The 16,445-nt window shown below is 48.0% G+C and overlaps 1 protein-coding gene across 1 annotated transcript; it reads left to right on the forward strand.

The window, feature by feature from the left end:
* Positions 1-7,530: 7,530 nt before the first annotated feature.
* LOC306783957 (septin-7-like) lies at positions 7,531-16,384 on the forward strand (the record flags this gene model as incomplete). Its single annotated transcript, XM_079297383.1, has 2 exons — positions 7,531-7,538; positions 15,739-16,384. The coding sequence occupies 2 exons, from the start codon at positions 7,531-7,533 to the stop codon at positions 16,382-16,384; spliced, it is 654 nt and encodes a 217-aa protein (XP_079153509.1).
* Positions 16,385-16,445: the final 61 nt, after the last annotated feature.

Genomic DNA, 16,445 nt, shown 5'->3' on the forward strand with positions numbered 1-16,445 from the left:
AGTGGTTAATAGAGCTGCATAAGCTAATGGTTATTAAAACTACAAATATGCTAGTGATTAATTAAACTGTATATATAAGCTAGCTGCTGATTAAGCTGTATATAAGCTAGCTGTTAATTAAACTGTATATAAGCTAGTTGCTACTTAAAGCTGCATATAAACTAGCTGCTGATTAAGCTGTATATGAGCTAATTGCTGATTAAAGCTGTATATGAGCTAATTTTATCAACAAATCCCTCTCTTGATGTCTGAAGGACGTCACTTTCTTTACCTTTCTGCCCTGTTCACACGCTGGTGTCTTCCTCTGCCTCTCCTGACCCTACCAGGCTGTTCTGCTCTTCCCATACTGGGTAAGCTCCATAAGGAGGGGGTGGTAATGGTTCCTTGGAGAGGGCAGTGGTGATAAGACGGCCAACCAAAGAACGAATACAGGGTATTATACAACATCCACATGAGACCAATATTGCAATGAACACACCCACTGACACTGCTATTGACAAGATCAGGTGCTTCCATTTTCCAAACATGTTTTCCATCCAATCTCCAAATGGATTGTTCACACCTGATGCTTCCTGCATTTCGTTTGACAGTGCCCTCAGACTATTCAGTGCTTTTGTGACTGAACCGTCCGGCGCAGTATTGTTGGGGATGACAGTGCAACACAGGTCTCCAAACATTGAGCAAACACCTCCTTTTTCAGCAAGCAACATGTCCAAAGCCATTCTGTTTTGTACAGTAATCAAAGAAGTAGGGGCCAGCTGCTCAGCCAGATCCTCTATTGCATCCCTAGTATGATTAGCCAAACGAAGAACATTGTAATGCACATAATTGATACGATCAACATTTTTATTCACAGTTATCCATGGAATAATACTTGCGACACTCTCAAAACCTGCTGCAATTTGGTCTACCAATTTGTATTCATTAGGCACTCGTCTGGGCACTCCGATAGCATCTATGTAGGTTGGACCTCTGTCCAGGCTGAACTCAGCTCCAGCTGCTCTTTTAGCTAAGATATGTCTGCGTCTGCGTTGGGTCAGGCTTTGTACTTTGTTTTGCTCCTGTAGTATTTTGTCTCCCACTAAGGTAAGTGGCATTGCTAGCCTCACCATAGCACACATTCCCATTGTAGATGTTGGTATGTTAGTGAATAAGCGCAGACCCCCACAGTAGTAAAATAGCCCTCCCCTAGCCCAAGAACCTATCTCTGAGCCTGGTCGTGTCACGTTGCACCAGTCTTCTGGCACACTACCTAAGTTGGTTTGAGCTCTATCGTTGGTGAAATGGTAACAGACATATCTGGATCCTAGTCCTTTGTAAGCTTTGAAATAACCTACTGTAGTTTGGTTGTTAATTGGTGGAAATATGGATGCCAGAGTAGTGCAATTTGGTGGAGTAGCCATTTTAGTCATATTTGTCATGCACGCGTATCCTGTTGGGTCAGATTCAGGATATAGTGGTGCTGGTTCGGTGAACATAGCTGGTCTAGCTGCAGCACAAGCTACACAGCCACTCATTTTGTTTTTTATAGCATTATCAACAATCCAATTTAACCAAACATTGTCGCTTCCTTGTCCTGTAGCTAATTGGATCACCTGTTGGGGAGTCCATTTAGAAAAGTCTTCTGATAAGACAGTTGGTGGGTCCGGTGGTGGCGGTTGTCTGTGCGGAATTATATTTATCTGAATTCCTACTCTCGGGTCTTTGCCGGGGACGTCCACTAATAGGGCGAACCATATTATGTTTTTTCCTGTGCTGCTTTTGGTGACGTTGTTCAGAGACAGAGATAAGGGATTGGCTGTTGCTGAAAAGTCTCGTTGGAAGTCTATTTTGTCCCATAAGGTCCTTCTCGGACTTTCCCCTCGCATTCTCGGCTTCCACCGCCCTGTGTATTTTGTTACCGCCCCCCAGGAATGACAAAACGCTGTGTTCGCGACGTTCACGTAATTCTCACATCTGTTGACTATGGCATTGTCAGCACACAAATACACAGCATGACCTCTCCATGCTTTTGGTCGTCTTCCACAGTTAATCACATCACACAAATCAAAAGTAAAAACGGTTTTGCTCCCCTTGGTATAGTTTAAGGTCAGATATGCACGACACGCTTTTGGTGGTGGCTTGTATGCCGGTTCTGAGGCATCTCTTTTTTGCCTAACCTTCCCTCTCTTGAGGTCGTTTTGAGTTTTGTTCACATCCTCGCCGCTTGTTGTCAGATTGAAGCTTGGATGACTCTCAAACCTAGTCAGATTTTGCATGTTCACATCCTTGCCACTTGCTGTCAGATTGCAGCTTGGATGACTCTCAAACCTAGTCAGATTTTGCATGTTCACATCCTTGCCACTTGCTGTCAGATTGCAGCTTGGATGACTCTCAAACCCTGTCAGATTTTGCACTGCCTCTGGCAGACAGCCATAGTTTCCGCTAGTTGGTTTGTTCACTGTTTTGTCCCCCATTTTCAATCCCCAAGTCAAGAATATCACAAATGCCACACCCAAACCCATTAGAATCCACCCAGTTCTTTTACCTATACCCATGTCTTTCCAGGTGACTGGGGGATGAATCCCCAGTGGCTGGATGTCCGTTCTCCCAAACAGATAAACCGGCATTTTGTGTCAGATTACCTCGGACCTCTGCTAAGGGTCTGGAACGCTCAGATGCTGGGGCACAATGTGTCAGGTGGTGCCAAGGTGCTCCTGATTTACCTATGACCTGGACCGAGTGTGAAGTAACCTCCTTCACTTCGTACGGCCCTGTCCACCTGGGGTCAGTCCACTTTCTCTTGTGAACTTTGACCCTGACCCAGTCACCCACTCGGATGAGATTTTTTACTTCCTCCTGGTCAGCTGGACTGGTCCGCTGGACCTGTTTGGAGAGAGCCTCCGTGAGAGTGATTAAAGCAGTCATATATGCCTTCATTTCAACTTGCTGCACATCTAAGGCTGGTATATGACTACCGTCTCTTGGAGGACCAGGCATTTGCCTCCCTGTCATTAACTCATGTGGTGAAAGATGCGTCTCATTTCCTTTTGCACTCCTCATTGCCATTAGAGCTAATGGTAAAGCTTCAACCCATGTCAGCTTTGATGCCGCACATGTCTTTGCTATTTTTGATTTTAGCGTCTGATTTGCCCTCTCTACCAATCCTTGTGACTGTGGATGATACACTGATCCATATCTATGTCTGATTCCTAGTCTGGCTTCCACTTCCTGCAAATGCTTATTACTGAAATGTGAACCATTATCGGACCTTATGCATCTAGGAACACCATAGCGAGGTATTAGTTCTGTTTGCAGCCACTTTATTACTGTCTGTGCGTCTTCTTTTTTAGTTGGGATTGCCTCCACCCACTTTGAGAATCTGTCAACCATTACCAAGATGTACCTTTTTCCTTGTACTCTGTTATCATGTCCCATGTCAGTAAAGTCTATGCTGATGTCTTGGAAGCAGGCTGATGGTACAGGATAAGAGCCCATAGGTGTTTTGTACGGTTTCTTCACATTGTGATCCCCACAGGTGGTGCATTCGTCGCAGAAGAGGGACACCATACTTTCCATGCGTGGGTGCCACCACAGTGCTTCCACCCTTTGTAATGTTCCTTTCTTTCCTTCGTGCGTTGGTCCATGTGCCTCTGGTATCAGTGAGACACACAATTCTGCTGGTGCTACCACTCTGCCATCATGGGATCTCCAAAGTCCACTTTCTCCTTTTGTTGCTCCTTTCCTTTGCCATTCAGACCATTCGTATGGTCCAGCCTTCTTCTGTATCTCAATCAGTGTTTCTTCAGTGATTTCGGGTTCTTGTATGGCCATTTTCAGAATCATCTGTTTTGGTCTGTATCCTCCTACTTCTTTAGCAGCTTCATCTGCCCTGTCGTTTCCCACACTTATTCTGGTCCTTGCCTTGCCATCATGTCCTTTGCATTTCATGATTGCCACTCTTTTTGGTAGCTTCATAGCTTCCACCAGTGCCATGATTTCCTTCTTGTGTTTGATGGGTGCGTCCATTGATGTTGTGTATCCTCTTCTTCGCCACATGGGCCCATCAACGTGAGCTGCTCCATGTGCGTAAGCAGAATCTGTGAAGATGTTTACTGATTTTCCTTCTGCTATTTTCAAGGCTTGTATGAGCGCTTCGACTTCTGCCAGTTGTGCTGATGCTGGTTGAGGTAGGATACCTGATGCTACTATTGTGTGTTCCATGTCTTCGAATTGTCTCACCACAGCATAGGATGCTGTGTTTCCTTCATCTCCTTTGTAGCAACATCCGTCCGTGTATAACCACATTTCTGCTCCTGAGATTGGTGTATTTCCTAAGTCTGGCCTTAGTTTGTTTTCAATGATTGCTCTTGCTTCGCAGCTGTGTGGTTGATCTCCTTGTCCTTGTTGTAGTGATGACGCCATATTGATTCCTCCTGTTTCATAGACAATATGTGGTCTTGTGCATTCTTTTTGAATTTTCGATTTTCTTGCAGCTCCGAACGTGAATTCTTTGCTGAGGAGGAATGCAGCCACACCATGATGTGTGTGGATTTTCAGAGAGTGGCACATGACAATGTGGGATGTTTTCTCGATCGCCTTTGCAATTGCCGCCATGTGTCTTGTACAGGTGGATTGGCCAACTTCAACTGGGTCCAGTTTTGATGAGTGATACATGAGTACCTCTCTTCCTCCCCCTTTTTTCTGATACAAAACTGCATTTACCATCCCTCCTTTTTGTTCAGAAACATCTAGGTGGAAAGGGAGTGGCCAACGCTCCTGTCCACTGTTCCTGTTGCAGTTCTTGAAGAGGCCACAGAAAAGACAACATGCATGACAAATGTTTTTTTTAATTTTTTTTTATCATGAAGCACCAGCAGAGGGAGCCAATGCTTCTCCCAAGTTTTCTGGTGTCTGTTTGAACTCAGAGCGATGTCATTTACACTGGCGCATGTCTTAAAACCTGCTTTTCTCTGGAACATATGTGTGTGAAATGATGATCTATTTTATTATTAACACTTAGGGTGAAGAAGACGAAAACAGTATAGTCATAAGTTATTTTAAAGTGTCTGTGTGAATAGACAAAAGCTCGTCCATTATACTAAGTTGGCAATTTTCAGCCCTAATCTGATGGTTAGCAAGCGTTACTGTTCAGGGGTCACTGATCTTTTTTCTGTTGTACGAAAGAATGACGGAGTGCTTCTTTCGGCGTTTTTGACCTTCATACAGTGACCTCACAACTCCGCAATATAAGCTTTACAAGTATAACGCATATTATTTAACAGTGTATGAATATATGTTATTTACAAATCTCCCTATATACCCCTGCTAGGTGTGAAATGCTATGTTTTAATTACTCAGCAATGGCTGTAACTAATATTTTTTATAAGGCAGACAGTGTCAACCTAGCCCCCACCGTTTTAAATGTCTTCCGCTCTCTGTCCTTGTTCAAATCAAGGCCGCAGCTGTGTTTTTATCAGGAAGGCACACCCTCCCTAATATTCTCACCGTTTGTCTGACTAAATGAATGGATGCTTTGTTTCAGCTTTAAACCTTGTACATTCCTAATTTTTAGCGTCTGTCTGGCTGAATATAGTGGCTGCTGTGTTTCCGCATTAGACTTTGCTAACAGTCCCTGGGGAACCCAATTTTCCAATAAATTTAACTACGCCAGTAAAACTGACACTTATATTAACCCTCAGCTGTCTCTCAGCCTATTCTAGTGATTTATGTGTGTGTGTGAATGCAACGCTTGTGTATAATGTGTGTTTTTCCTGCTCTGGACTCCAAACTTTGAAACCACACACGAACATTCAGCCACAAATCAAGATCTCAACTGCCTGTCCCTCACAGGAACGCACAAACTTTTTACAGCTGTCAGCACACCTTCTGTCATATACAATCACTTCAAACAATCACTCGCATTTAAACAAAATTGCAACACACTGCCATTTTTGAAATGCGCACAGATCACAAATACGGTAAAGGAATATCTTTTAGAAATACAGTCAAACAAATAAACAAAAGTTAAAACGTACTCCTCAGCGGCTCAGCTGTCAGCTCGCTCATGTATGCGCCAAATAGTTCCACTCATTCAAACAAACTTGAATCAATAAACTACCGTCTCAGATTTGTGTAGAAATCACAACACGGTCTCAGAATGAAGTGAAGAGTTTTACAAACGCTGTTAAATGATGAAGAAAAGTGAAAACGTACAGCTCAGCAAATAGTCACCCGCATTCATACTAAATAATCAAAACACACGCTTCCGTCTCTTTAAGCATAAGTCAGTCACAAGCGCAGCCCTCGGATGAGCTGAACAGCTCTTTTTCTCAAACTAAGCAAACAGACACCTCTTGGCCACCGCACAAATGACAACTGCTTCTCAGCAAACAAACACAGTCAAAGGATAAACACAAATTAAAACCAAATCTGAAATGCGCACAATTCGCAATTATGGTCTAGAATGAAATTAATATCGTTACAAATGCAGTGAAACAATGAACACAAATTAGAACATACACGGCTGTCTCTTTAAATATAAATCAGTCAGAAGCGCAGCCCTCGGATGAGCTGAACAGCTCTTTTTTTTTTAGACACACTTTTATCAGCAGCGCATTTTAACAGCAATTTGTCTTTTTCCTCAAACTCAGCAAACAGACTGTGTACCGCTGACCTCTTGACCACGATACAAATGAAAAACTGCTTTTTAGCAAACAATCAGTCAAATTATAACCAATTTCACACATATCAAAGAGCTCTGCTCTTTAATACATCACAACGGCCGCTGTTTATTTGTCAAAAACAATGTTACAGTCGGGTATTGAACCCAAACCTACCGCGTGGAAGACCGTTATATTAACCACTACACCATCAGGGTAGCACGTCAACAACACAATTTAACTGCTTTTTTATCCTAGGTCATCTCTGGACCTGTACACGTTCATTAATCTCTTCCGTTATTAACAACACACCGATATAATTAAATTCTGTGCTCTCGTCCAGAAACTTCGTCAAGGAAACTCTAAGCAGAGTAACATTATTTTTCACTGGACGCCACTCACGAGTTAATGTCCGAAGACTCGATGCTCTTAATACGGGAATTCCGCAGTCAGTTTTCTCAATACAGTTTATCAATGACATCAATGACATATACATATATCCCCGTCATGTTATGCAATTTCTTCGTAGCCCAAAACATCCCATAAGTACGTTAGAAATTACGCCTTTTGTGACATGAATTTGAGTGCTCAGCGCGAAGCACGTGTCAGCGAACCAATGCGTCGCACGGCTCACAACACCTCACATCTACACTATCACAAGTGCGCAATTTCTCGCCTTTATTTGACGTTTTCTGCTGGGCTCATTCACACGTATACACAGACCCCCCAAATGGCTGTATAACAACTCTGTTGCTGTGTGTTTAATCTTTACAATTACTCTATAATTAAGCAAATACTTACAGTTCGGACAGTCTGAGCAAAATTTGGAATATGTCTATGAATACAATGTTGCAGAATTCAGTTAAATAGGCTTCTGCTCACCTGTGAGATGTACCGGTACGACTCAGACTCCCCGAAGCTGCAAGCTCGCTCCGATGGCAATTATCGGTTCCCAGCCTCGAAGGGAGAGATGCGCCGTTATCTGGAATCAAAAGGAGAGGCCTGTTAACATTCCAACCTGAAGCTCTGTATCGTATTGGATCACGTCGGGGTCACCACTTTGTTGTGAAAAAATGTGTCTTTCACACTTAGAGCAGGTTTAAGAATGAAACAGAAAGCTCTCAGAGGCGTATAGTTGTATCAAAGCAATAGATTTATTTATCAACAGAGTTATTCAGCCCAACACAATTAAACATGCATGGGCAATCTAATGGATTCACTTCGCAGAGCTCCACCATCAGAACACGCTTGAACACATCAGCATGAACCTTAATATAGGGGTCCGCCCCTTGATACACATTAGTCAAAGTCAAAGATGCAAACGTAGCACGTTTATTACGTGTATTACGCTTGGTTGGAAGCCGTGAATGTCCATTCACCTTTGGCCCCTCCCAATAGGCGTTGGTTTCCGTCAGTGTGAGTGAGGTGTTGAATGCGAGAGGTCCTAGAGAAAGAGTGTGTGGAGAAAGCCGGGCTCAGCTGGGCGTAGTCCCTCGCTTGAATCTGAGTGTCTTATCTATTTAAAGATGGCTGCCTGTTCCTTGTGACGCAGTTAACCTCAGTAACCTTCCTCCTGCTTCTCTCAGGCCCTGTGTATGCTGTGAGCACTGTATAAGTGGTTAATAGAGCTGCATAAGCTAATGGTTATTAAAACTACAAATATGCTAGTGATTAATTAAACTGTATATATAAGCTAGCTGCTGATTAAGCTGTATATAAGCTAGCTGTTAATTAAACTGTATATAAGCTAGTTGCTACTTAAAGCTGCATATAAACTAGCTGCTGATTAAGCTGTATATGAGCTAATTGCTGATTAAAGCTGTATATGAGCTAATTTTATCAACAGTGAACAGCAAAAGAGTCAGAGGGAGACAATACCCCTGGGGGGTTGCAGAAGTTGAAAACAGTGACCACTGTGACTTCACCATCCTGAGAGATATGCTCATCAGAACACACATGCAGGACCTGAAGGACGTGACGAACAACGTCCACTACGAAAACTACCGCAGCAGGAAGCTGGCTGCGGTCACCTACAACGGAGTGGACAACAACAGGGTTAAAGGTCAACTGTCCACCAAGAGTCCTCTGGCCCAGATGGAGGAGGAAAGGCGAGAGCATGTGACTAAGATGAAGAAGATGGAGATGGAGATGGAGCAGGTGTTCGAGATGAAAGTCAAGGAAAAAGTGCAGAAGCTCAAAGACTCTGAAGCAGAGCTTCAGCGGCGTCACGAGCAGATGAAGAAGAACCTGGAGGCGCAGCACAGAGAGCTGGAGGAGAAGAGACGCGTGTTCGAGGACGAGAGAGCGAACTGGGAGGCCCAGCAGCGCCTGGAGCAGCAGAGAATGGAGGCCTCCAGGACTCTGGCACGATTGGCTTAGTTTGGAGGGCAGGGCCAAGACCATTTAGTCTGCGTGGAGTGCAGGACAAGCTCGGTCTGCTCTGAGCGCAGGGCTCAGACCATGCAGTCTGCTCGGAGAGCAGGGGTCAGACCATACAGTCTGCTATTAATTTTTATTTAAGACAAAACAGTCTAAATTTTTAAGCGTGTGTGTACGCAGGTGTGCTTGTGGAACATCGGGGGTTACGTCGGTGGGAGAATGGACGGACAAATTTGGTTAAGGCCAGGACACCGGGGGGTGGTGGTTGCCTTGCTGGCAACTCAGAGTCGGTTTATGGACAGTGCACTTCTCTCGGACGTTGTCATGACGTTCGGGAGGCAAAAACCCTCACCTAACTTAGCCCGTGCCTTTACCGTACTCGCTGCGTGGAATGTTGTCAGTGAGGTGGCTATCGCCCTCCGACCCAGCCTCCATTTTTTTATCCAGTCCCTGTACTGTTGCCCTAAACTCAACCTCACTGGGGGAGACGGCAATTAGACACAGTTTTACAAGTTACAATGAAACGGTCACGAAATTCGCGTGACCGACAATTAAGCCATGTGCCTGAAGAAGGAGTGATTTCTCCGAAACGTTAATGTCATCCCGCTGATCGCCAAAGCAGACACCCTCACCCCAGAGGAATGCCAACAGTTCAAGAAACAGGTCATGCGAGAAATCCAAGAGCATAAAACGAAAGTTACGAACGTAACTACGGTTCTATGAATCCTGGATGACCGCCAGAGGCAGTGCTTAACACTGAATGTATTCCGTCGCGCGCATGCGCAGGTCGAATATTTATATCAACAAAGTCACGTGTGACCTCGGATGACCACCGTCATCTATAAGTTCCGGTGTCATCCTGAGCTCAGTCCTATGGAATCTTCTCGCGAGTTCACGGGATTCCGAGTGACCAAGAACTCTGGCGGTCATCCAGGATTCATAGAACCGTAGTTACGTTCGTAACTTTCGTTCTATTTCATCCTTACTGACCGCCAGAGGCAGTGCTTAACACTGGATGACTTATACCAAAAGAGTCACGAGGAAGCACAGTAACTACCCCTTATAGCTCCGGCAGAGAAAATTGGCCAAGAACCCTCCCCAGTGGGTGAGGGTCGGCAACGTTAACTCTGTAGTGTTTGGTGAATGTGCTCGGTGATGCCCATGAGGCCACCGCACATGTATCCCCCACAGGCACACCACTCAGGCTTGCCCTCGGTGTGGAGACACTCTTGGTAGTGACCCTTCACCCCGGATGGCCGAGCGCAGCCGCTCGCCTTGTATGTATCGGCAATGGCCTCCACTATCCAGTGGGACAGGTGCTGTTTTTCCTTTTTTTCTTAAAAAAGGAGCACAGCCCTTCTTAGGCTCACCATAACTGACTATGCAGGCGGTGGCTTCCATATAAGCTCTGAGGGCCCACACTGGGCACAGCAGCCTTGACCTCTCCTCTCCCGATGGGGGAGGGGGGGGTCAACTTTGCCAGCTGGATAGGCCGGTTTATATGTGAACGTATCCACCCCCTTGGGAGAAACACTGCCTTAGGCCAGAAAGTGACACCCAAGCCATCTGAGTTCCACCTCAGACATGATTCTTCCACTGATAGGGCATGCAGCTCGCCCCCACATTGAGCTGAATTGACAGCAAGGAGAAAACCGTCTTGCTGATAGCCATCTAGGCTCCGCCTGTGCCAGGGGTTCAAAAGGACAAGCATAAGCTGTCCAGTACCAAGGGTAGGTCCCATGCAGGGGAGACCGGCCCTTATCCAGGAGAGACTGTAGAAACTCAGTACAGCAGGCACGGGGCGCTGTACTGGGACCTTGTTCCGAGCCGCACACTAGTCGGAGAACAGCTTCCACCTGTTTCTTGTACTGCAGGCAGGTAGACCGCGCACTGGCATTCAGAATAGTCCGTCAGACTGGTTCTATGCAGCCACTCAGCATCCGGTCGGGCCCCCCCGTGACCCCTAATTGAAGGCGGCAGGGATTGGAATGCCAAATCCGACCCTCTAGTTGCGACAGGAGATCCCTCCTGTCGGGGAAGAACTCTGACAAGCTTATAGCAAAAGCAGAGGGACTGGTGGAAAGGCATAAAGAAGATCCTCTGGCCACGTGTGAGCCAGGGCATCTTGACCCTCCGTCAGGGAGACCCAGTGGGGGCAGTGGGTCGACACGTCTGGATGCAGCCGCCACTCTCCTGGTGGAGGCTTGTAACAGAACAGGAAAACCACAACCTTGTTCCATTCCCCTGGTGGGTACATTGCCCACAGGCTGGTCAGGCGAGGGGCCTCCCAAGTCAGAAGGCCACGGTGATCCCCGTAGCAACTTCTGCAGATCTGGTGCCCCATCGATAGTTCATGGGAAATCACAGCAGAGGTGCTGTCCACCGGACAAGCACATGCTTTCCCTTCAACATGGAAGGAAGTGCTCGAGCGCTAGCTCTAGAACCTGGACCTGCGGTCTTTCAGCAGACAACTGCCCCCAGGCTGTCCCGTTCTGTCACCCTGCACCCGCCTTGAGAGGCAGGTACCTGTTGTGACAATCTCCTGGTGGAATGGAACCGAGCCCCTGGGGCTCGGTTCCTGGGACACTGTTCGCCAGATATGCACTCCCTCCATGGGGATAGTGAATAGATGAATAGACACTGTTTCGATAATATTATTGCCCTGTATTGCCCTGTGCCACTTGGCATCCAAGTGAAGGCTGTTCAGCCATCCGCACTGGGGCGACAGACAGGCCCTCATAGGGCCACCCTAATGAAGGTTATGCTCTGAGAAGGGCTCAGGTAGCTCCTCTCCATGTTCACCTTGAGGCCTACCGGGCCACGTGAGAGAAGGCGAGCAGTGTCCTGTGGCGCCTGAAGCCGGGACGGCACCTAGGTCAGCCAGTCGTCTAAGTACGGCAGTATGTTCACGCCCTGCGATTGCAGGGGGAAAGGACAGCAGTAACACACTGTGGACACCCATGGGGAGATGGGAGAGTCCGAATGGAAGCACCCAGGACTGAAAGTTGTGGTGACGCACCATGGGAACAGGCGTCGATAGACGTGAAGCACTCTCCCTTGGAAATCCGCTGATGGGAGAAAGAACCCTGACAGCCGGCCTGGAGACATCTCCTGGCACCCCTGCCGGGGGGGACGGGGACGTAAGTAGGGTTGTATAGGTAGCGGTCCGGCCTCTCAGCAGGACGCCGAGGCCTGTTGCGCTACTAGGGTAAGCTGGAGGCTGAGAAACGGCCTTGTGGGCCAAAAATGGGACCCCTAGGTCTGGGGGTGCAGGCATGTCCCTGCAAAGACCAGAGAACTGCTGCCAGGTCTGGCTAGCTCTAACAGTCCGCTGAAGCGCCTGTACAGCAGCTGACTCGAACAGCTCACCAGGCTCCACTGGGACAGTATGGAGGGTCCTCCTACATGTCTCAGATAGGGGTGACTGCGCCAGCCAAACCTGGCGGCGAGTCTGAACCAGGGTGGACATCATACATCCACGTTCCCTCGATATGAGCGCAAACGCCTGCAATGAAGCATCACTGAGCAGAAGCGTCGAAGTAGCCCGCTGCAGAGAATCTGCGAGGGAAAGCATGAGGTGGGAGAGGGAGTTGTCGATACGGTGCACAGTGCTGCTGTGTCCTAAGCCCTGGATAGCAGGTCATCTTTGACCCGACATTGGGTCGAGGGCACCTGGCATCGGGCCTCAGAGTCTCCTCAGGGGAAACTGATGGACGCCATAGTCGTCTAACTGGCTGGCATACGTGCAAGGCCAGATTTGCCACCTCCTGCATGGTCTGATGTAAGGTGGGAGAGAGCCCTGGTGTCTCCACCATGCACGCAACTCCCTCAGATATTCCTCGGAGGGAGGAAGAAAAGGTGGTGAGGGCGGGAAGGTGCCTGAAGAAGGCACTCACAGGTGGATGTTCCAGCTGCTGTGTATGCCCGGCGTGCAAGCGCCATACAAATGACCAGGGTAGGTTGGTCTGGATTCAGCTTCCCTGACAGGGGGAGGTAGCCCTCCCGCATCAGGTGTTCCACTTCGGCCAGCCTAGCAGACCTTACTGCTCAAGGCGTGATGCCGCAGGTCCTGCCTGGGTTCTCCCTGCCAGGGCAAGAGGTCAGGGCCGTCCTCCGGCTGAAGAGGAGCTATACAGGTCCTACAGCCGGGAGAGTTTAACATGGCCGCGATTCTGGTGGAACCCTTGTCCCACTAGTTTATGCGGAATTCCAAATCAGTCCGAGCGGGAGCGCTCTGCTGAATGTTAAGAGAACAGGCAGGGGGCAGTCAGTGGCGAGTGATCCTTCGGACACTCCTCCCTTAGCCAGCCGCTGCGGATATTGGTGACCCACCAGTTAGCCTGAGCGAGAGCACTCTGCAACTGTGGAAACAGGTCAGGCAAAGTCCTTATAGTGAGAGGGGCGAGGGCACTCTCTAAGCCCACTCTCTTCACTAAGATAGTTGCTGCAGATATTAGTGTCCCCCCAGTTAGCTTGAGCGAGAGCACTCTGTTACCGTAAAAAACGGACAAAACAGAACACAGTCCGTACAGTGAGAGGGGAGCGAGGCCACTCTTCACTAAGATAGTTGCTGCCGATATTGGTGTCCCACCAGTTAGCTTGAGCGAGAGCACTCTGCCACTGTGGAAACAGGTCAGGCAAAGTCCTTATAGTGAGAGGGGCGAGGACACTCTTCACTAAACTAATTGCTGCAGATATTGGTGTCCCACCAGTTAGCTTGAGCGAGAGCACTCTGCCACTGTGGAAACAGGCCAGGCAAGTCCTTATAGTGAGAGGGCAGCGAGGACACTCTTCACTAAGCTAGTTGCTGCAGATATTGGTGTCCCACCAGTTAGCTTGAGCGAGAGCACTCTGCTACTGTGAAAAACTGACAAAAAGAACACAGTCCTTACAGTGAGAGGGGAGCGAGGACACTCTTCACTAAGACAGCTGCTGCATATATTGGTGTCCCACCAGTTAGCTTGAGCGAGAGCACTCTGCCACTGTGGAACAGGTCAGGAAAACAGTCCTCATAGTGAGAGGGGAGCGAGGACACTCTTCACTCGGATAGTTGCTGCAGATATTGGTGCCCCACCAGTTAGCTTGAGCGAGAGCACTCTGCTACTGTGAAAACGGACAAAAAAAACCACAGTCCTTACAGTGCGAGGACACTCTCCACTTGGACAGGTGCTGTAACTCTTGGTGTGCTACCAGTTAGCCTGAGCGAGGGCACTCTGCTAACTGATATCCGCTACCGATATGTCCATAATGTTTACAACAATCAATGGACCCACCGAGTATTAGCTTAGTCTAGTTAGCCGGAGCGAACTCGACAGCCGTAATGCGTAAAAACCATCAATGGGCACAACCTCGACGTTGATTTAGTCTAACTAGCATTCACCGAGTTAGCCTGAGCGAGCACATTCCGCTAACTGTGATCGTTGTAATGCTACAAAGTTGATGGCCAATACAAAGTTGATGGACGCAGTCCCAGCATCAGCTTTTGTTTAGCTAGTTTCCCACTGAGTTAACCTGAGCGAGGACGCTCTGTTAACTGTGACAGCTGTAAGGATACAAAGTTGATGGCTACAGCCCCAGTATCAGCTTTGTTTAGCTAGTTTTCCACTGAGGTAACCTGAGCGGGGACGCTCTGTTAACTGTGACAGCTGTAAGGATACAAAGTTGATGGCTACAGCCCCAGTATCAGCTCTGTTTAGCTAGTTTCCCACTGAGTTAACCTGAGCGAGGACGCTCTGTTAACTGTGACAGCTCTGTTAACTGTGACAGCCGTAAGGATACAAAGTTGATGGACGCAGTCCCAGTATCAGCTTTTGTTTAGCTAGTTTCCCACTGAGTTAACCTGAGCGAGGACGCTCTGTTAACTGTGACAGCTGTAAGGATACAAAGTTGATGGCTACAGCCCCAGTATCAGCTTTGTTTAGCTAGTTTTCCACTGAGTTAACCTGAGCGAGGACGCTCTGTTAACTGTGACAGCCGTAAGGTTTACAAAGTTGATGGACGCAGTCCCAGCTAGCATCCAAGTTAGCCTGAGTGAAGACACTGCTAACTGCGAATTACGTCAGATGTAAAGATTAAATCTCCATGTACACAACGCCAATGCGGACTAGTGTCTCACAACGTTTGCCTGAGCAGGAACACTCTGCTAACTGTGATAGCCGTAACACTGTGAAGGGCGGGCCGACAGCGTAATTCTACGCTCTCGTTAGCGCGCCACTCGATTACTAGAGCGGAAGCGCTCTGCCAACCGTGGAACAAACAACTGTTATAGAAAACAATGTTAATCGATCTTACCGATTGCTGTCATCACGACTTAGCTGCCCTTATCAGACTGGTGACGACCGATGATAGGAGCGTCCACCAGTCCGGGGCTTGATGTCCGCACGGCGAACACACCGTTCCCTCCGAAGAGGGACAGCTCGTCGCAGCCTTTGGAGGGCGAGAGAACCGCAACTCCGACCGGTAGTCACAAGGCTACAGCGACGAGCTCTAATATGTCTTGATCGTAGACACATCCTTGTTTAAGCTACCATGGTAGCTAACCTGTGACGCGAGAAGAAAAAAAGGACTGAGCTCAGGATGACACCGGAACTTATAGATGACGGTGGTCATCCGAGGTCACACATGACTTTGTTGATATAAATATTCGACCTGCGCATGCGCGCGACGGAATACATTCAGTGTTAAGCACTGCCTCTGGCGGTCAGTAAGGATGAAATAGAATCAAGATCTACGAGTTCCCAGAGGCCGATGACGAAGAAGAGAACCGGCTGGTGAAGAAGATAAAGGACAAGTTGCCGCTGGCTGTAGTAGGAAGCAACACCATCATCGAGGTGAACAGCAAAAGAGTCAGAGGGAGACAATACCCCTGGGGGGTTGCAGAAGTTGAAAACAGTGACCACTGTGACTTCACCATCCTGAGAGATATGCTCATCAGAACACACATGCAGGACCTGAAGGACGTGACGAACAACGTCCACTACGAAAACTACCGCAGCAGGAAGCTGGCTGCGGTCACCTACAACGGAGTGGACAACAACAGGGTTAAAGGTCAACTGTCCACCAAGAGTCCTCTGGCCCAGATGGAGGAGGAAAGGCGAGAGCATGTGACTAAGATGAAGAAGATGGAGATGGAGATGGAGCAGGTGTTCGAGATGAAAGTCAAGGAAAAAGTGCAGAAGCTCAAAGACTCTGAAGCAGAGCTTCAGCGGCGTCACGAGCAGATGAAGAAGAACCTGGAGGCGCAGCACAGAGAGCTGGAGGAGAAGAGACGCGTGTTCGAGGACGAGAGAGCGAACTGGGAGGCCCAGCAGCGCCTGGAGCAGCAGAGAATGGAGGCCTCCAGGACTCTGGCACGATTGGCTTAGTTTGGAGGGCAGGGCCAAGACCATTTAGTCTGCGTGGAGTGCAGGACAAGCTCGGTCTGCT

This window comes from Melanostigma gelatinosum (assembly GCF_949748355.1).
Source record: "Melanostigma gelatinosum genome assembly, contig: SUPER_10_unloc_3, whole genome shotgun sequence".
In the NCBI taxonomy this organism is placed as follows: Eukaryota; Metazoa; Chordata; class Actinopteri; order Perciformes; family Zoarcidae; genus Melanostigma; species Melanostigma gelatinosum.